At 41.3% G+C, this 22,160-nt stretch overlaps 1 protein-coding gene across 1 annotated transcript; it reads left to right on the plus strand.

Annotated features, from left to right (window-relative positions):
• Positions 1-329: 329 nt before the first annotated feature.
• Positions 330-21,881, plus strand: LOC134661199 (autophagy-related protein 9A). Its single transcript, XM_063517167.1, has 15 exons — positions 330-840; positions 951-1,221; positions 1,645-1,765; positions 1,848-1,972; positions 2,345-2,472; positions 3,982-4,166; positions 10,637-10,815; positions 11,510-11,641; positions 14,091-14,265; positions 15,915-16,061; positions 17,313-17,379; positions 18,002-18,165; positions 20,801-20,908; positions 21,087-21,314; positions 21,605-21,881. Exons 1-15 carry the CDS (start codon positions 669-671, stop codon positions 21,701-21,703), a joined length of 2,301 nt encoding a protein of 766 aa, XP_063373237.1. The 5' UTR covers positions 330-668; the 3' UTR covers positions 21,704-21,881.
• The last annotated feature ends 279 nt before the right edge of the window (positions 21,882-22,160 follow it).

Raw genomic sequence — 22,160 nt, forward strand, 5'->3', positions numbered from 1 at the left:
TATTGAATTATTGAATTGAGAAAATAAGAAATAACATTTCTTTGGGTTTGACAAATTACTATCAGTGACATTTAATCTTGTGTTGCCATGCTGAGAGGACATCGGTAAGCAAAAGTTTGATCAAGGATAGAAGTATAATTTGAGTACGAGATTTAAAAATATTTTGTTTTATTACTTCGATATATGGGAAAATATTAGTCATATAATCATTGATTTACAATTTTATTTACTGCTTTTGTTCTTTGCTGGAACGATTAAACATAAGCAGAGTTATCAAAAAACTTGCGTACAATGGATCGAATCGAATTGAAAGAAAACATACAGTGCTGTCAATTGATTTGGTTTATTTTCGTCATTTCATTCGTTTTGTGAAGTGTATTAAAATATACAGTTGAAGACTTACGAAATTCTTTGTATCCTTGAACTTAATAGATTGGTTTCAAATCCAAATGCAAAAACGTGTTAGTTTTTAATTTACGATAAAACGTTTTCGATCGATGAAAATCCTTTGTATGAATTTCGCGCTTTGTTCTTGTAAAAGTTATTTTTACGCATTTGCAGCAAAGTCGAGAATATGTAGATGATAATAAATTAAGCGTAGTATACAAGTTTCTAACTCGAAATCAATCGCAGTAAATGTAAAAGTGATAAGCAGAAACAAGTTTAAAATGGCTCACTTCAGTCGTCGCGATACTACGTATAGCGCCCTAGACAATGAAACGTCTCCGCCTTTGGCTCATTTGGCAGATTCTAAAAATGCTGCGCCTATGATGCTAACCCTGGACCATGAACATGAAGACGCTACTAATGTTATCATCCATAAAGTACCAAAAAACAAAGGTAATACGCTGATTGGTAGAGCTGGTCCTTGTAACTTCTGTTCCTGGGATCTTTTTATGCGAAGGATAATAATATACCTTAAATATATTTTCTTTGTGTTCTGCTTTTAGGAGGATGGACTCATATAGAAGATCTAGACTCTTTCTTCACAAGAATGTATCATTACTACATAAGAGGAGGATTTTACCCAATGATTATGTCAGATTTTTTTTACTTATTACAATTTGTTTTCATCATATGGTTTTCAACATTTTTGGTGCACTGTGTCAAATATCCTGTTCTATTCAGAAATGACCCGAATGCAAACAGGAGTGAAAAACTTAGTTTAAATGATGTTATATATTCAAGTTCAGAATGTGTTGGATTTATTTCTTGGCACTGGTAAGCATACTCACCTCTATTCAATGACAATTGTTGCAACGGTATTTACTAAATTTTCATTTCATGTTCCTGTAGAATGTTACATGTTATGTTTATACTTTTTCCATCTGACCCTTTTCCCTTATTAAATATCAACTGTCTTGTCAAAATATATGATATTTTAAAGTTCATATTGTGCATGTCCCGGTTTGTAATAGTTTTAACAAAGCTTTTGTAAAATAACCGCTTAGCAAATTTTTATATGACAATAATTGTTAACATTAAACCTATAGACCTATAATTTTTATGTGATTGCACCTAATGCTGGGTACTAGACCGAATAAACCCATTTAATGCTAGTGTTTTTATTTTTTTTTAATTTTACTTATCATAACAATGTTTTCTATTGTTCTGATTGCTATTTTAAACACATGTTATTTTTAGGTGGTGCCTCATCATGTTATGTTCTATCATTTGGATAATGAGACTAGTCTTATCAATATATCATTTATATTATGCATATGATACAAAATTATTTTATAATAATGCACTTAAAATAAAAGATGTAAGTAGAATAAATAGCTTATACTTATTATAATTTAATTGTAATATTAAATATGAAATGTTAATGAGTTTGTTTATTATAGAATGACCTAGTATGGGTAAGCTGGTCAACAGTGCAGGACAGAGTCCGGGAAGCTCAACCCGAACATCACATGTGTGTCCACAAACAGGAAATTAATGAGTTAGACATCTATCATCGAATCCTGAGGTAACAAAATATTATCCCTAAAAGTAGATTTCACCTTACACTTTTCATTATCTTTAATGAGTAATACTTTTAAGGGGGCATATCGTCGCTATACTTACTCAACCTCATATCTGCAACAATCATTTGATGGAAATGTCGCTTTTCTTTCATTCGGAATACGGGTGTTTTTGTCATCAAATGAGTGTTGCAGATACGAGGTTGAGTAAGTATAGTGGCAATATACAAATACTTCATTAAGCACACTGCACTTTATGCGCTTATGTTTAACATTTGCTATTAGGAATTTACTTTTTGTATTCCCTCTTGTCTAAGGACTACATGCTCAGAATGAATGCTTATGACGAAACTAGTAATAATGATGGATTATTTCAGGTTTAACAACTACATGGTAGCCATGGTGAACAAAAGTTTACTGCCGCTACAGATACATGTGCCTTTTGTGGGTGATTTCCACTACTTGTCTAAAGGTTTAAAGTGGAATTTGGAATTTCTTTTATTCTGTAAGTATTATTTTAGGAGGTGTGTCATTATTTGATTTGGTGTAAATCGCATGTCGCCGGCGTTTTTCGGCACAAAACGAAGCTGGATCTTTACCGTGTCTTATACTTATAAGTAGTAAATAAAAAAATATTTATACATGCCGTGTTCCATTTCCATCTTTAGAAGATCTATGTTTTTTAAGGCTCCAAAGGGTCAAAATGTCACTGCCAACGCGTGTCGCCTGATCAGATTTCATCAAAACATGAGCTAAAAGTCAACTTAAATGTCAATTTATGGCTTGTATTTACTAAGTGCCTAAAACTATATTAGTTAGTACATTCATTATTGATTGCACAAATTAAATTGTGTCGTCCAGAACTAAATGGCAACATCGAACATTAGCGGCCCTCGCGGTACCATCATTCCGTGGATGCTACTTGCACATCATATAGCTGTCCAATAGAAAGCAGTGTTGAGATCCTGCCACTGCCCCCGCGCGCCCTTCGTCGCCTAGTAATCGACAGTGGGAACACACTTCAACATTTGTGCCCGCATATATTTTATTTTCAAATAATAAGTCGATTACCGTGGAGCCGTTTAAAAAAATTGTCAGGTTCTGTGTGTCTTATTTCTCCGTAAGTGGAAATTATTTTAATATGAATCCTATTTGATACGATGACTTATTCGAACTGTTATGACGTAATTGGAAGAATGTTCTGGAACATTAAGTATGTTTAGGGTTATGAGACAAAATGTTAGCTTTTGTCATCACCGTGGTAGTCATTACCATGGAATACCGTGGATATTTCGACCACGGTAATGACTATTTCTCCACGGTAATGATATGAAACGCTTTTTTATTGTTTATCTTCTCTTTTAAGAGAATCTGCCGAAGGAGAGTTATTTTTATTTGCTTGTATTTTATTCATATACTATAATATTTTACTTAAAGTGAGAAAATATGTATTATTATTTATTAGGTAAAAATAATAATTTGTCATTACCATGTACAAACGTCATACTAATCACATAAAATGTCATCACCATGGCACATTAAAATTTCGAGGTCCATATCTTCGGAGATAAGTTTCACAGAAAGGGACCATAACGTTTTTCAAAATCCTTGCATCCTAAACATTTGATTATGGCCAAACAAATACCTAAATTAAAGATTTTTCAAATTTTTACCGTGGACATGCCAATTTACACCAAATCAAATAATGACCCAGGTACACTAATCCGTTAACCTTTTAGATAATGAATTTTAAGTAGGTACTTAATTAAAATAAAAGTATTGTGTAAAAGTTCATATGGTGTTACTTATTAACCACTTTCTGTGCCTATGTGCATGGCGAAAATTAAGAAGACCATATTATGTACAGTAAAACGTATGATACACGTTCGAATAGGTAATTCGCAAATCATGTCGATTTATCACCACTTCTCGCGAATTTCCTAATTTCCGCACTGTAACATCGTAAATGACGATTGCAGAACATAATATTAATATATGTTGTGTTTGTGAATAGCTAGTCCGTGGAGTCCCTGGGAGAACTGCTGGCAGTTGCGGGAGTGCTACAAAGACCATTCGAAACGGATGATACTGGCTCGTCAGCTGGAGAGGCAGATCTTGTTCCTGGCACTTATTAATCTACTACTGACACCGCTTATACAGGCTTGGCAGATTCTATATTTCTTCTTCAACTATGCAGAGGTTTGTAAATAATATTTGAACCCCATTTTCAGCCTTTGGGAGAGTTAGTAATGTGTTGCAGAAAGTTTTTTGACATATATTTGTATTGCATAATGTTACTTGGCAGAAATGTCATTTGGCAGAATTACCTTTCGCATAGTATCATTTAGCATACAATCACTTCGCAGAGTTTTATAATCCAGAACCATATTTTGGCATATTGTTGATGATCATAATAGTATTTTAAACGAATATTGATTTCGCAGATAAATGTATTGCATATTCTATTTTGGTATGATTTTGGTGGCATAAAGCTATCATGTTTAATTAAAGGTGATGTTATAAATTGTTTTAATTGACTTACCAATGTGCTGCAGTACCTAGTATGCTCTAACATAATCTGTGTTCTGTATGGTTACTTATATGTAGGTAGATGCATAATCTTGCGATGGTCAGTTGGAATAAATCTGTCAACCAAACGGGCGTTTCCTTTAGACACCATTCCCAAATTTAACATTGGCTGACGAGGGAAATAAAAAGTGTTTTTGCGAGGAAGATGGCTAAAACTGTGGGAAAAGTCGCGTGCTTCGAGATGGATGGTGGAAATTGGCAAACTTATTGTGATCGGTTGGATATGTACTTTTTGGTGAACAATGTGGAAGACACCAAGAAGCTGCCGACGCTGATCAGCTGTATAGGGGACTCCGCGTACGAGCTGATGGTCAACTTATGCAGCCCGAAAAAACCGTGTGATTGCAAGTACGACGAAGTGGTTAAAGTAATGGCTAATTATTTACAACCGAAACCGTCGGTAGTCGCCGAAAGATTTAAATTCCGTCAATGTCGGCAAAGTAACGGACAATCAGTGGCTAATTTTATGGCAGAATTGAAGAAAGCATCCAAGTATTGTGATTTTGGTACTAATCTGGACGATAATATGAGAGACCAATTTGTTTGTGGCGTAAGTAGTGATTTTGTTAGACAGCGATTATTTGCAGAGGAAAAACTGACTTATAATAAGGCGGTTACGATTGCTACTACGCTGGAGGCGGCCGAGCGGGATTCACATGCAATCGGAGATAAGGATAATAATAGCGAGCGGAACGATGTAAAAACAGTGCATAAGATTCAACCGGTCAGCGCAGGTCGTGGTTTATGCGAGTCGTGCGGCGACCCTCATCATCGACAAACGGAGTGCAAGTTTAGTCAATACGTGTGTGACGTGTGCAAAATTAAGGGGCATTTGCGTAGGATGTGCCCGCAAGTCATGCGTGGCAGCAGTTTCGGAAGCCCTTTTGGGCCTAATCGGCGTGGCAATGGAGGCCGCGGACCGGCCTATCGCGGGCGGTCATGGCGCGGGGGCTGGAGCGGCCGAGGTGGTGGTGCCAGGTCCGGCTTGCATTGGGTGCAAGGTCGGGACGCGGAGGCAGACCAGGAAGACTTCATGGAAGGCGAGCGTGGAAGGGACGGCGAAGCAGTTATGAATTTGATGTCGTTGAACCAGTACAAGCCGGTGTGTATTCCTATCCTTGTAAATGATCAGGTTTTGACGATGGAGGTGGACACGGGATCAGCAATATCATGTATAAGTAGTACAACCTACTATAAATATTTTGCTAACTGTACTTTGCACCCGTGTCAACTTTTACTTAAGTTTTATGATGGTTCGGGTATCCGGCCTCTAGGTTATCTTGAAGTAGACGTAGTTTACGAGAATAAGAAGAAAAACTTGGATTTGTATGTAATTAATAATGGTTGTACTAGTTTGTTAGGCCGTCAATGGCTCGCCGAGCTAGGCATAAATATACCACCTTTTAAGGTGTACAATTTTAATATAAACGACGGGTCTGTCGTCAAGTCGATGGATAAGGAGGCTATAATTTCGGATGTACTTTCCAGGCATAAGCCGTTATTCGAGGAGACGTTGGGCCGGTACACCGGAGGCAGGGCGTCGCTGTGTGTGCGCGAGGGAGCTCAGCCGATATTCTGCCGCGCGCGGCCCCTGCCGTACGCGCTGCGCGCGCGCCTCGACGCCGAGCTGGACGCGATGCTGGCGGCTGGCGTCATCGAGCCAGTCGACCACTCCGACTGGGCCACTCCTCTTGTCATTGCCAGGAAAGCAGACGGCGGTATAAGGGTATGCGCTGATTATAAGATTACCTTGAATAAAGCGTTATTGATCGATAGGTACCCGGTTCCAAAAATTGAGGATTTGTTTACAAATTTAAGCAACAACTCATATTTTACGAAGTTAGATTTATCGCATGCCTATAATCAGTATGAACTAGACGAGGCGTCAAAGTGTTATACGGTGATAAATACTCACCGCGGATTATTTAAATATAATCGATTAGTGTACGGGCTCTCGTCCAGCCCAGGGATTTTCCAAAAAATGATGCAATCTGTTCTACAGGGAATTCCGAACGTACTTAATTTTTTAGATGATATCTTAATTACAGGGTCGGACTTAGACGCGCATTTAAAAACAATAAATGAGGTATTTAGTCGATTAGAAAATTGTGGGTTAAAATTAAAAAAGAGTAAATGCGTATTCCTGGCCGATAAAGTTACCTTCCTGGGATTCAAGGTCGATAAGCAGGGCGTGAGTGTAGACCCGGAGAAAATAAAACCCATAGTAGAAATGAGTGCTCCCAAAAACGTGGCCGAATTGCGTTCGTTTTTAGGAATGGTAAATTTTTATGGTAAATTCGTTCGCAACTTGAGTTCATATTTGCATCCACTGTACCAGCTAGTAAAAAAAGGGGTACATTGGCGTTGGGGTAAGGAGCAGGAGGCAGCTTTTAGACAGGTTAAGAGGTTACTGGTCAGCACGGACGTGCTAGTGCATTTTGATATTTCACAACAATCGGTTGTTACCTGTGACGCGAGTTCGCACGGCCTCGGGGCCGTGCTAGCCCGGCGCGCGCCCGACGGCACCGAACGCGTCGTGGCCTATGCCTCGCGGTCGCTAACTGCACACGAGTTGCATTACAGTCAAATACATAAGGAGGCACTAGCAATCGTGTTTGCCGTGAGTAAGTTTCACCAGTACCTTTATGGTCGTAGGTTTACACTGCGTACGGACCACATGCCCCTGGTGAGTATTTTTGGCCCAAACAGCGGAGTGCCGGTTACCGCCGCGAGCCGACTACAGCGTTGGGCGATAGTGCTTTCAGCTTACGATTTCGATATCGAGTACATTTCGACCGAGAAAAATACGGCGGACGCTCTTTCTAGGTTAATTAAATCATACAAAGATGAAGCGGTGGAGGAGGCGGGCCAGATACCTGAACAGACCTATCTGCATTTTGCCGCGGACGCTTTATTGTTAGATTATAATAAATTGAAAACCTCAACGGCCTCGGATCCGATTTTAAGCAGAGTTTTAGGTTACATTAAAGACGGTTGGCCGGCAGAATGCGAAATTAGAGAGTTAAGTCCTTACTTTAATAGGAAAAATGAATTATATACGGAATTAGGTTGTATCTTATGGGGTCACCGAGTGGTCATCCCAATAACATGTAGGGACAAAGTATTACAGGAACTTCATGAAGCTCACATGGGCATTGTGAAGACAAAAAGCTTAGCGCGGGGCTACGTATGGTGGCCCGGACTTGACGAGGCCATCGAGGCGCAATGCCGCGAGTGCGGCGTGTGCGCCGCCGCGTCTAGCGCGCCGCCGGCGCACGCGCCGCGCTTGTGGGCGTGGCCGGACAGGCCGTGGACTAGGATACATCTCGATTTCCTCGGTCCGATCCGGGGGAAAACATATCTAATCGTTGTAGATGCCTACTCAAAGTGGATCGAAGCTATAGGGATGAATGGCACTTCAGCGGCTGCGGTAATACGTGTGCTTAGGGAATTATGGTCTAGATTCGGCATTCCGAAACAAGTAGTTAGTGACAATGGGCCTCCGTATTCGAGTACAGAATTTAAAAATTTCCTATCATCGAATGGCGTAGATCAAGTACTCTCGGCGCCGTACCACCCGGCTTCCAACGGAGCCGCCGAGAGCGCAGTAAAAATATGCAAAGCGGTAATTATAAAATCTTTTAAAGAACATTTAGACGCGGAGACCGCACTGTGTAGATTTCTTTTGCAATATCGAAATACCGAACATACCACGACAGGAGAGAGTCCTGCGAAACTGTTGCAGGGACGTTCGCTGCGAACTAGGTTAGATTGCTTAAGACCGGATCGTGGGGATCATGTCCGAGCGGCACAGGAGCGGCAAAGGCGCGCGGCGGGCGGCGTCGAGCGCGAGCTGCGCGCCGGCGATCCCGTCTGGGTACGACAGTACCGCGGTGACGATAAGTGGATGCCCGGCACTGTACGAGATAGGCGCGGAGATACTGATTATATTGTAGACACTGACAATGGAACCGGGATTCATAGGCATATCGATCAATTGAAGAGCAGGAGGGTAACGCTAAATAACGGGGGAGGTAGTGTAGCTAAGCGCAATTCGCTGGTGTTTCCTGGTAATGACGAGTTGGTTGCCCGGCCGGACGTTGAGGAGCCAAGTGATGAGATGAGCCGGCCCGGCAGTGGCGATGAGCACGAGCGTGAGCCGGTAGCGGCGGCGGTTTCGGCTGCGTCCCCAACCGCGCACACAGCGGCTCCATGTACCGATAGAACGCCCAACAAGTCACCTGAACAATCATCTAGGTCTGGGGCCCAATTGCCTTCTGGCAGTGCTGTCAATGCGCCCAGGGTACCTAGACCCCGCAAGCCCCCGTTTAGATTCGGGTTTGAAGATCTCTTTGTTATCAGTAATACTTAATTAGATAAGGGTTTAGTGTTTAAGATCACAATTTTGTATTAGTACCTATATAAATACCTCTTGGGTATATGATATACCTAGTAAGCCACTGAGATTGAATTTAAAATAATACTTATCTTAGTAACTAATGTATGTATATGTAACAGTAGCTATCGCTTATGTAATAAGATAGGTTATATTTAATTATTAAAAAGTTTTCCTTATCAATACCGTTAAGGTATTGTTATACTCGTTTATAGGGTCGTGCAAGTTTTAGTAAACGGCGATTATGTAATGCGCCCTAAGTGTAGCTATACGCATTAATAGTTATAAGTGTTCATTGGTATAAATTAAAGGTGGAGGTGTTCTGTATGGTTACTTATATGTAGGTAGATGCATAATCTTGCGATGGTCAGTTGGAATAAATCTGTCAACCAAACGGGCGTTTCCTTTAGACACCATTCCCAAATTTAACAGTTTTTATGGCAGTTGATCTTACTTTTCTGGTAGCCGTTCGTTTTAGTAGGTGGTTGCAGCTCTAACCTAACCTAACCTATTTTTCTGACAGCCATTCATTTTTGTAGGAGGTCGCAGCTCTAACCTAACCTAACCTATTTTTCTGACAGCCATTCGTTTTTGTAGGAGGTCGCAATTCTAACATAACCTAACCTTCTTTTCTGGCACACGTCCAATTTTGTTGGGGTCACAGTTCTTACTTAACCCACTTTTCTGCTAGCAGAAAAAATCATTATGCCATAATAAGAGTATGCTGCAGGATGGTTATGGACGTTATGGTACATAAAATTATGCTAAATGAAAGTCGGCAACAGTAATCTTCTGCTTAATGATATGCTGCAAAATGTATTGTATTCGTAGTAAATAGTAATGCCAAGTAATAGTTATGCGAAATTATTATTCGACTAAAAGTGTTTCTGCGATACATGTTATGCGAAATGTATTTCTGACAAACAATATTATGCCAGATGAGGGGAACCCCTTTGGGAATTTTTTGAAATGTTACCCCTAAGAATTAAAAAAAAATTTCCTTCTATTGTAAAGTTTTAAGTTGTACAATGTAGAATATATTTTATTTTTATAATTTCAAGTGCTTATTGTGTGCATTGTCTGTCAGAAAGATGTCTGATACAGGCGGGTGATGTGGGAACTATACTTAAATTGGGGACATGATAATTGATAAGCTTTACTATCAAAAGTGTAGGGGGCTAATAATTAAGCAGCTTTTAATTGATAGGCGTCAAACGGTAGGTCAATGTGTCTATATAAGGTTTCTGTAAGCGTATGTTTATACATATACATACATACAATACTCTGTTGGACACTTGATAAGCGTACTGCCATAAATATACTCAGAATATCACCAACTTCACTAAATCTTAATTACTTTAGAGTCCAAAGCAATTTGAACCTTTTGTACAATAACTGCAAAAATCTTTCAGTCGAACATTAGGAACCGTACGAAGCTTGGCCACAAGGCGGACACGCCATACATCAAAAATCATTTGCGTTTATATGTGTGCACGGCACGTCTGTACACGCGTCATTGTGTATCTGTAGGTAAGTCGCTTTACAGAAGTCCGCCAGATTCATGTCGCGCGGCGAGGTAATGCGAGTCGGGGCGGGGCGGTGCGTGGCCGTTCTGTATGATTATATATGACTACTTATTATGTGTCTTGGCTATGAACGCTACGGCGCCACTGTTCGTTTACAGCTAATAAAGCGGTCGCCGGGGTCGCTGGGGCTGCGCACGTGGTCGCTGTACGCGCGCGTGACGCTGCGGCACTTCAACGAGCTGGAGCACGAGCTGCGCGACCGGCTCAACCGCGCGCACAAGCCCGCCACCAAGTACCTGGCAAGCTTCTCCTCGCCCATCACCACGGTTATCGCTAAGTAAGCACGCTTTCCTGTTTACTACTTACGTAAGCACATATCCCATCAAAAACATAAATGTGAAATGAGAGCCAAGTTCAATATTAAGAATATTCGTTGATGTTGACTTCGCCGGAAAAAGAATTGAGATCTATATGGGTGCCAAGTAGGGAATGCAAATCGGTTATTTTCGGTTATTTTTTGTATGGAAATAATCGGTTATTAACCGAAACCGCGGTTATTTCTATACAAAAAATAACCGATTTGCATTCCTTAGTGCCAAGTTCTAGTTTCCTTGGGGTGTAATTAAAGTTCAGGATTTGACTTGTCTAGTTTTTACGTACACGCTATATTATTTCTACTATGTTACTTTTCTAAAATTTAGTTTTGTGTGTAAAAATTACTGGCTTCGATAGCGGCGTCTTTCACCTCAAGTCTTCTGCCTATACCCATACCCGGGTTAACAAGCCTCTTGAAGTAGTGTCTCTGTGAGCTGCACATCTCGCGAACCACTCTTGCTCCGCCATTTTGAAAAAGAAAACTAAAAAGCGATTCGACAAAAAATCCATATGATTATCGAACCTGCTCACTAAATATCACGAGAATCGGGTGAGCAAGTTGGTCCGTAGAGGGAAACAGCTGGACATATTACGTCCTTCAAGTTGAAATGGAGATGCTTCGGGTTCAGTCGGTCAATAAAAATTTGCTGACGCAGGAATGTGATGTTCTTCTCTGCGAGCGTGCTGGGCGTGCTAGTGATGCTGTCTGTGTACGACGAGGACGTGCTGACGGTGGAGCACGTGCTGACCATCATCACCATCCTGGGCTGCGTGCTGGCCGGCGCCAGGTAATTAACATTATACCTCAGTTAAAAAATATAGACATTTTTAGGGTTCCGTAGCCAAATGGCAAAAAACGGAACCCTTATAGATTCGTCATGTCTGTCTGTCTGTCCGTCTGTCCGTCTGTCTGTCCGTCCGTATGTCACAGCCACTTTTCTCCGAAACTATAAGAACTATACTGTTGAAACTTGGTAAGTAGATGTATTCTGTGAACCGCATTAAGATTTTCACACAAAAATAGAAAAAAAACAATAAATTTTTGGGGTTCCCCATACTTCGAACTGAAACTCAAAAATTTTTTTTTCATCAAACCCATACGTGTATGGTATCTATGGATAGGTCTTCAAAAATGATATTGAGGTTTCTAATATCATTTTTTTTTTAAACTGAATAGTTTGCGCGAGAGACACTTCCAAAGTGGTAAAATGTGTGTCCCCCCCCCCTAACTTCTAAAATAAGAGAATGATAAAACTAAAAAAAATATATGATGTACATTACCATGTAAACTTCCACCGAAAATTGGTTTGAACGAGATCTAGCAAGTAGTTTTTTTTTAATACGTCATAAATCGCCTAAATACGGAACCCTTCATGGGCGAGTCCGACTCGCACTTGGCCGCTTTTTTGACCGTGCTGGTGATGCTGTCTGTGTACGACGAGGACGTGCTGACGGTGGAGCACGTGCTGACCATCATCACCATCCTGGGCTGCGTGCTGGCCGGCGCCAGGTAATTAACATTATACTTCAGTTAAAAAAATATAGACATTTTTTGACAGTCATTTGTCATATCTTAAAATGTCACATACATATGCTATCATCAGTACAAGCTAGCAAATATAAACCTCGCTTATAAACATGTATCTTACTTAGACATTTGACAGCGTACGCAATATCGTAAGGTGACAAGCAAAAGTCACTAATTACTATAGAATATTTAAATTATATTAAAAAATTAATTTAAATAATTATTTATTTCAGAATACTTTTCCATAATATTATATTAGTAACTCCTTTTTTTGGGATCACGGGCCTATAAATCCCGGTCTTTTGATAGACTTGCGTGGGGATATAGATCCAACACGTAGAGGCCCCTTGGAGAGCTTTGATGTCATGTAGAACGCCTGCTGGAACCCGTTCACAGGTGCAACAATAGACACTCATGAACCGGTCGCAGCAGGCATTGGGACTATTGTATTTTGGGACATTTGGGTGGACAATGATACTGGGCTATTGTAAAGAAGTCCGGACACCTGCCATAACAATGCTAACACACGTTATCGAGGCAGATGGTGACTCGCCGCTGACTAGTAACTTATTATTATAACTCTTAACCTATGTTAGTGACAGTATCTATATATGTAATCTATGTATGTTCTGTAGGTACTTTAACTATTACAAGCATGAAGGCTACTCCAGTACTCCCAGAAAGCGCCATCCATCCTGTCTGCGACTGTGGCTAGTAGACTGTTGGCGCTGCCGAGTACGCGCCGCACCAGCGACGCCACTCGCTTGTGCATGATGACGTGCAAACCGTCGGTGCGCGCCTCCGCTAACATACCGCTAGCGCTGCAATAGCGCGGTAGCCCCAACAGTATCCTAAAAGCGTTATTATATTGGACGCGTAGGGCGCTGTGCGTTTTTTGAGTAAAGTTGATCCATAGGCTGCAAGTGTAAAATGACTGACAGTACGCCTTAAAAAGCGGCCAAGTGCGAGTCGGACTCGCCCATGTAGGGTTCCGTATTTAGGCGATTTATGACGTATAAAAAAAAACTACTTACTAGATCTCGTTCAAACCAATTTTCGGTGGAAGTTTACATGGTAATTGTACATCATATATTTTTTTTTAGTTTTATCATTCTCTTATTTTAGAAGTTACAGGGGGGGGGGGGACACACATTTTACCACTTTGGAAGTGTCTCTCGCGCAAACTATTCAGTTTAGAAAAAAATGATATTAGAAACCTCAATATCATTTTTGAAGACCTATCCATAGACACCCCACACGTATGGGTTTGATAAAAAAAAAAAATTTGAGTTTCAGTTCAAAGTATGGGGAACCCCAAAAATTTATTGTTTTTTTTTTTTCTATTTTTGTGTGAAAATCTTAATGCGGTTCACAGAATACATCTACTTACCAAGTTTCAACAGTATAGTTCTTATAGTTTCGGAGAAAAGTGGCTGTGACATACGGGCGGACAGACAGACAGACATGACGAATCTATAAGCGTTCCGTTTTTTGCCATTTGGCTACGGAACCCTAAAAAGGGTGATTTTAATACCTAATGTACCTACCTTAATACGTAATGTACGTAATGTACTTTTTATAATTTATTGTATTTCTATAAGTGAGAACCTATAATTGGCTCTGTGATTCTTTTGTAATTTCTGGATATATGTAGCGCTGTTGGTTATCCATGTATTAAAATAAAATAAAATAAAATAAGTAATGTTCAGGGCGTTGATCGGTGAGGAGGAGCGGTTGTCAGGCTGGTGCGCGGGCCCGGCGCGCGGCGAGGAGCTGCTCGTGCAGGTGCTGGGGCACGTGCACTACCTGCCCGCGGCGTGGCGCGGCCGCGCGCACACCAAGGACGTGGCCGCGCACTTCCAGCAGCTGTTCCAGTTCCGCGCGGTCAGTCTGCCCAATAGGCTACATGACTCATTTTTATTTAAGTATGGTATAGTTTGTAGCTTTCTAGTAGAGCCCGAAGGCTTATCCTATTGTCTGTATTGTTCAGTAAAACCGCACGTGCTACTTACCTGCAAAAAAGGGTCTTCATTATTCTATTTGGCACCTGAGCGCGGGCTAGTCCAACGCTCAAAAAACCAGTGTAGGTGCGCTCTCCGATAACGTGCCTTTGTTACGCATCTCGATGACACATTTTAGACTGGCTCTGTAGCGTCCGACTCGCCGGCACTCGGTAACCGAAGTACCGATTTTTTATGCAGGTGGTTGTGGCACGTGGCACGAGCGGTTTTTCTTAACAATAGACAATAGGATTAGCCTTCGGGGTCTATTAGAAAGCTACAAACTATATGAATCGATCGGGTTTGTTTTTAGGATTAAATGTCTATATGGGACCCATTGCATTGAAGTAACACAAAAGTCAGAAATTGAAGTCAAAATCCGACAGTCGCACTTCACTCGCGAAACGCCCTAAATAAAACGACAAGGGAACGTCACGTCAAGGTCTCTGGGAGCCCATCTTGTAGTATGGACAAAACAAGAAAATTGCGTTTTTGTCGGTGAAATATTGCGTTTATGTATATAGTTGCTATACAATATTTTTATGGATGTAATGTAAGGAATCGAATGGTACCCTTACTTTTATCGTTTTTGGAAGTTAAAAAAAAAAAAAAATTTAAACTTTCGGGTCCTGTATTTTTGTAATTTTTCAATATTTTATTTTAATATCCACATTATTGTGATAAATTGCTCGTTTGCAATAGCAACGCAATTAGTAAAATAAATATATTTTACTAGATTTTGTTATAAAATTCAACATGTGTCATCATCCCTATACACTACATAAACCGTTTAGTCGTTTATCAATCCAAAATGAGGAAACTCTCGGCTAATAGTTGGAGTCGTTGGACCACCTAAAAAATTGAAGCGTTTGTCACTCTTTAAACTATGTTTTACAGAAAACTTAATTTTCGCTAAACATACATAGGTGGCCACCTGCCACCTGGCTGACGACGGTTCAGCGAGACCTGAAAGACCTCAATATAGACGCCGACCTTGCACTCAGAATGGAGGAAAAGAACAGGGAAGGCCGACCCCAAGTAAATGGGAACAAGGACTAGCAGGATGATGATGATACATAGGCGCCAAATGGTGCCTATTACCACATTCACTGCCAGCGACCCGCTAGGCGCGGGTTCTCTGTTGGTATGCGCTCTTCGCTACAAACAGAAAAAACCGTGTTATGGGTTACATTTGTAGCATGTAGCTCGCGTTGGCAGTAAATGAGTTAAAAAAGTCCTACAAAGTACAACATCGTGAATAGAAGCCATAATATTTTGTCACAGACAAGACATCCTCTAGACTGAGCATAGTAACGCTACCCCCTCTGCCACTTATACGGTAGTTTTACTCCATCTTCGAGTCAATCCCGTGCCGTGATTGGTCCGTGTCTTTGAACGGACCAATCACGGCACGGGATTCGCTCACCTCGTCCCCCCGCACCCCCGTATTTTTGGCAGCATCGGTTTCATGAAATAATTGCTCTAAACTCAGTCTAGAGGATTCCTAGTGTATGTATTTTGTTGTTAACGCAGGTGTACATCCTGTTTGAGGTGCTGAGCCCGCTGCTCAGCCCGCTCGTGCTGTACCGGCTGCGCTCGCGCGCGCTCGACATCGTCGACTTCTACCGCAACTTCACCGTCAGCGTGCTGGGCATCGGCGACGTGTGCTCCTTCGCGCAGGTATGTTCACAGATCTAGAACTAGAAGAAGTTCCGAAAAGTTCAACATATTCACTTGCACTCACACGATCTCACACACAGTCATATACCTAGACACACACACACACACGTACACACACACACACACACACACACAAAGTTAGAATAAATTGTACTATTAGCTTAAGTTTTCTTTCTGTATGCTAGTTAAATATTTCTTAAATCTACAACTTGTTGCTACGGAGGAGCGGGGCTTCCTGATACAGGTATAATATACTTAATAGGGAGTCCCAACCTTTTACCTTGCTATGTAACATTTATTAATGTAAATAAATATTTTCATTTTCATTTTTCATTTTCAGAACGACACTTAAAAGTCCCCCCCCCCTCTCCTCTAGCCTGTTAACGACGCTTAAGTGTAAGGCCTGAGTGGACGCTCGGGTTGGGCGTGCAGCGGGGCGGGACGTGCGGCGTGCATGTTAAATAAATGAAAGAGTATAGGAGCGGCCTTAGTGCACGCTGCTCAAATCACTCGTGACCCCGACGCCACGCTGCACGCCCCGCCGAACGCTTCGCTTCGAGCGTCCACTCAGGCCTTACACTAAGAGACACCCCCCTCTAGCGTGTTTTGAGCGGCGGCGTCTAGTCAGCGCCATGGAAAGTGGTGTCACTGCACATAACATGAGCGCGAAAGAGGCAGCCTACAAATGAATAAACGTGGCTACTTTTGAGCTACATAGCGGCCGCATAAATACGTACTTGGGTTAATCAACTTTTTCTTGTCACACGTTGCTATGGTTACGGTCTCCTGAGTCACTTTTAAAATTCTAGGTTTTTCGTATTTAAATGAACCAAACTTGCATTTTATGGTAGTTATAAGACCTTTCCATAATGCGACATCTACTGAGCATGTTAGTAGAACATGGTACAGCAGTTCTTCTAACAATCTATGCTACTATTGTCTCCTCGCTGATGAGACAGAATAACAACAAGAAATAATTGATTGACCCACTTAACACATTGAACGCCGCGCTTTTATTTTCATAAAAGCGAATAAATTACGCAATCACATATTATTTATGGAAGCATCCACTTGTTAAGTATCTTCCCCTTCTATTTTTTTTCTTACCGATAAGCTTCATGCATGTCAAGTTTCATGCTTTCTTCCGTTTGGGACTGTACTTTTAGCTTACGAGTCGGACTAATTGGCTTCTGCGTCAGGTTCAAGCAGAAAATTAAAATATAATATTATTTTTCGTGTCTTTTTCTTCAGTTGGACATCCGGCGCCACGGACACCCCGATTGGCAGGCCCCTGGCAAACACGCTGAAAAAGCGAAAGGTAATCACAATGCTTTCCAAGAAGGATTTGTTACACCTATTTCTCGAGTTTCGCAGTTAATCGAACGAGCGAGCGAAGCGAAGCGAAGTTCTTACATTCAACTTGGAGCACACGGCTGGCTAGGGGCACGTCCCGGCATTTCGATGTTTTTAAGCTGAACTATCAGAGGATAGTTTGATACACAATAACTTAAGTAAATTTGTTCTAATTTAAATGAAATTGGGTAAACGTGTAGTTGAGGGCATTATATTTTAGTCATTCAATTATGAGCAGGCTCGATCAAGGGGTTATTGAGCTAGAAGAGTTTAGAAGGCTAAAACGCTATTTGTGAGGGGTCTTGCTATTCTGGTCATTTTTTTGCAAGAAAGTATGGTCGAGTTTGGTATCAAATGAAAGTGCTCGGCTTATACATTTATAATATAGTTTTTAAATTTACAATTTTAAAATAATGATCTAACATTTTGGCGAACCGCGAGTTCTCAGTTCGGGGCGAACTACCTACTAGTTTATATACAGCCCATCAACTCTGTCCGCAATCATGGTCAGGATGTTGTTGGAGCTGGCCCGTACTCTGCGCACCAGGGATGTGGCTCGTTTGCGCATCGTATTGATCGTGTTCCAGGCAACACGCAGTACAGCCAAGGCGAGGGCGGTAAGACGGAGCTGTCGCTGGTGGCGTTCTCGTGCCGGCACCCCGGCTGGCAGCCCGCCGAGCCCGCGCAGCGCCAGTTCCTGCGCTCGCTGCGCCAGAGCATGCACCACGCAGTGCCCGCCAACAACGCACTGGTCAGTGCACATATAAAGTCTATTTTTTTATTCCGTAGACTGAAATGACAGTTAATAGTATGAACATGAAATGTCATTTCATACTATTAACTGTCATTTCAGTCTACCGAATAAAAAAATAGACTTTAGTTTGTAGCTTTCTAATAGAGCCCGATGGCTAATCCTATTGTCTATTGTTAAGCAAAACCGCTCGTGCCACGTGCCACAACCACCTGCATAAAAAATTGCTCGTTCACTTTACCCAGGTAATTGAATTACAACTGAAATGAACTAATGGATAAATATTTTGTAACGATGTGTGCGGTCAGACTTCGGTTACTGAGTGCCGGCGAGTCGAACGCTACAGAACCAGTCTAAAATGTGTCATCGAGATGCGTAACAAAGGCGCGTTATCGAAGAGCGCACCTACACTGGTTTTTTGAGCGTTGGACTAGCCCGCGCTCAGGTGCCAAATAGAATAATGAAGACCCTTTTTTGCAGGTAAGTAGCACGTGCGGTTTTACTGAACAATAGACAATAGGATAAGCCTTCGGGGTCTACTAGAAAGCTACAAACTATACTATACGTGACCGAACTATAGGGTATATGACTAATTTTCATGGTATCAATCGATCGGGTTTGTTTTTAGGATCAAATGTCTATATAGGACCCATTGCATTAAAGTAACACAAAAGTCAGAAATTGTAGTCAAAGGCCGACAGTCGCACTTCACTCGCGAAACGCCCTAAACAAAACGAGAAGGGAACGTGACGTCAAGGTCTCTGGGAGCCCATCCTGTAGTATGGACAAAACAAGAAAATTACGTTTTTGTGGGTGAAATATTGCGTTTATGTATATAGTTGCTATACAATATTTTTTTGGTTGAAATTTAAGGAATCGAATGGTACCCTTACTTTTATGATTTTTGGAAGTTAAAAAAAAAACTTAAATTTTGAAACTTTCAGGTCCTGTATTTTTGTAATTTTTCAATATTTTATTTTAATATCCACATTATTGTGATAAATTGCTCGTTTGCTATCTATTTTAATATATTTTCTTATAAAATTCAACATGTGTCATCATCCCTATTGTAGGCGCTACCCACAGACAAGACATCCTCCAGACTGAGCATAGTAACGCTACCCCCTCTGCCACAAATATACGGTAGTTTTACTCCATTTTCGAGTCAAGATGTCTTTTTGTGTGACGTCCGTGTCTTTGAACGGACCAATCACGGCACGGGACGCGCTCACCTCGTCCCCCCGCACCCCAGTATTTTTGGCAGCATCGGTTTCATGAAATAATTGCTCTAAACTCCGTCTAGAGGATTGCTAGTCTATGGCGCTACCTAAGATCACATGTTTGACAGTTATGACTTTATTCTTATACATATATATGACCTGAAGGGCTAAGATGGCCGGCTGTTTATCATTTGTCACCATGGTTGTCACGTTCTAAAAAATATTTAAGTGCGAAAGTGACGCATAGCATGACAGGTGACAAAAATGCGACCATGATAGCTGGTCTGAAGGCTATCAGTTAAACGATAGATCTTATTTATATTGCGATCTTAGAAAACTTCCACTAAAGAAGTTTGCACAAAAATGGTTTTATATGTCCGGCTATTATCTTGTGCTGGTCGCATTTCTTAACCGACTGCCGTAAAATTTAGCTATCGAGGTCGTAGTTAAATGTTTCTGTTTTGTCCAATATTTTTTTGGAAATATTTCAATATGAGGGTTCTAAGGTCTACAGATCACTGAGCTACTAGAAGTAATACCGACAGAAATTAACTGTCTTAGAAAATCGAACTTTGAGAACGAATGATCACAAATAAGTCTTACGTGTTTACTCTGACAGGATGGTTGTTATTCGACTTAATGTTCCCCAAACATCTTCAAAACAGATCTACCGACTTAGGGCCAGTTGTACCAACCACACTTGACGGACTGATCAACATCAGCATCACTCGGCGGTGAACTATGAAACTTCCCATGCAGTAACATTTAGCGGACACTTTACTTGAACTTAACGGTGACAGACAGTTTGGTACAACCGGCCCTTAGTTCCAGTACGGTTGCGGTTGTCCAATACACCAGCGATGCTTGTTACATAGGTTTAAAAATAATATTTGTCTTAAAAACGAAATCATGCAAGAAGTGACATACTCGTATATGAAATGCTTATGAATGACCGACGAGCCGCGCGGTGACCTCAATCGACCTCCAGATAAAGCGTCTAGATATTAAATTTATATTTTACATCATTTGTGCAACCTGATAAACCAAAGACTTTATGAACTCAGTGTTGATTGCTTATTTTATCTTATTATTATTGCCATCACGTGATCGTTTGGTGAATTTATCAATACTGATAATAGACAGGTAGATACGAGAAAAATAGTAAATGCGTCGTCTAAAATTGTAATTTCTCATGCACCAATCAATTACACCAATGCTATCCATGGGGATAGCATTGGTGTAAGTCGATTGATGGTATCTCCGTTGTTGTGCATATATGCTACTGGATCAATGATTTATAAGTTATTTGTCGTATTTTTCCTCAAGGAAAGCAAAACGAAGCGAAGTTTAAACTTATTTTCTAATTGGTATAAATAGATTTTAGAAAGACACTATACTGGTGCTCTATATTTCAGAACAAAACGATGCTCGGGTCGTATATACAGCAGAGCATATTTGGCACCAACACGCCCTTGCCTGCCGTGCTCTCCTACTACCAACAGCGGCAGCCATATAGATTACCTGTAAGTATCAATAGTGTCCTACTTTTGTTAAATAATGGAACTAAAAAACTGTTCTCTTTCTGATGATGATGGATACCAAAATTAGATAAGTACAGCAATAAAATTGTCTTGATGACTGTATAATTACACACTTGTTTATACAGAGATCTGTGTTTAATCGATGTATTTTTTGTACAAGGATATGGACGAGACGAGCGACGAGGAGGAGGAGGGGCCGGGGTCGGCGGCGAACAGCGCGCGCGTGAGCTCGCGCTCGTTCGGCCTCGCGCGCGCCAGCAGCGGCCTCGGCGCGAGCAGCGGCCTCGGCGCCAGCGCGCTCGGCCTCGCGCCCGCCGACGCGCCCGCCGACGAGACGCGCGACATGTCCGTCAGCACGCTACACCTTTACGACCTGCACATCTCGCACGTGAGTACAAACACTGTCATGTCGGTGACATTATGACATGCCTGGAGTTAATTTTTAAAGTCGGGAGCGTCATTCCATGCTTAGCCGAACTCACCAACGGCGGGCTTAATTCTGAAGACGGGTTGTTTCACTCTATTACTTAGTTAATATCATTAATAGTGATTAGAATCCGACTTAGGTTGTTATTAAGTTTCTAATTAATAACGCTCTTACTTTTATTACTCATTGATGTAATGTAAATGAGGCAAATGTGCTATGCATGTGTTAAAAGTATGTGGTGTGTTTTGTAGGCATCGCCGTCGGTGGCCGCGTGTTGCGTGAACAACTGCTCGGACCGGCAGGGCCGCTGGGAGCAGGGCGAGCACACGCCGCTGCTGCACCACCCATAACGCCGGTCGCCGCCGCTGCCCCGCCCCGCCCCGGTCTGGGTATAGACAGGGTACCGTACCGTACTTCGACACGGGACCGGCGCTCACACTACCTAGCGAATCAATAATAATGAAACTTGAAATCGTATTTCATTGACGATGCAAAACACATTGACGATTGTTTCATTATTAAATAATATTATAATTATTAATTATCACCAATAAAAAAATATAATTGTGCTGCGCAGTCTGTGAGCACCCTTCCGTAAACTCGGATGTGAACGTCTGCCGTCGTTAACTATTCAGGACTTTAGAAACCGTGTAAATATATACATTTAATTAGGTACCTATATTATATTATAATTGTATAAAACTCGAAACGTACCTTGCGATTTAGATGCAAGCAAATAATTTTAGTAACGTTTTACGTTACATAAGTAAATTTGAGGAGGCCGGCTAATTAAAAACTGATCCTCGA

The sequence above is a fragment of the Cydia amplana genome, chromosome Z (genome assembly GCF_948474715.1).
Source record: "Cydia amplana chromosome Z, ilCydAmpl1.1, whole genome shotgun sequence".
NCBI classification, from domain to species: domain Eukaryota; kingdom Metazoa; phylum Arthropoda; class Insecta; order Lepidoptera; family Tortricidae; genus Cydia; species Cydia amplana.

Bases quoted from the DNA above. Each gene is read 5' to 3' on its own strand.
- LOC134661199 (XM_063517167.1), top strand. From the start codon at position 669: ATGGCTCACTTCAGTCGTCGCGATACTACGTATAGCGCCCTAGACAAT. The intron at 11,642-14,090 runs GTAATTAACATT...AGTAATGTTCAG, and splicing joins TGCGTGCTGGCCGGCGCCAG to GGCGTTGATCGGTGAGGAGG. The intron at 20,909-21,086 runs GTAAGTATCAAT...TTTTTGTACAAG, and splicing joins GGCAGCCATATAGATTACCT to GATATGGACGAGACGAGCGA.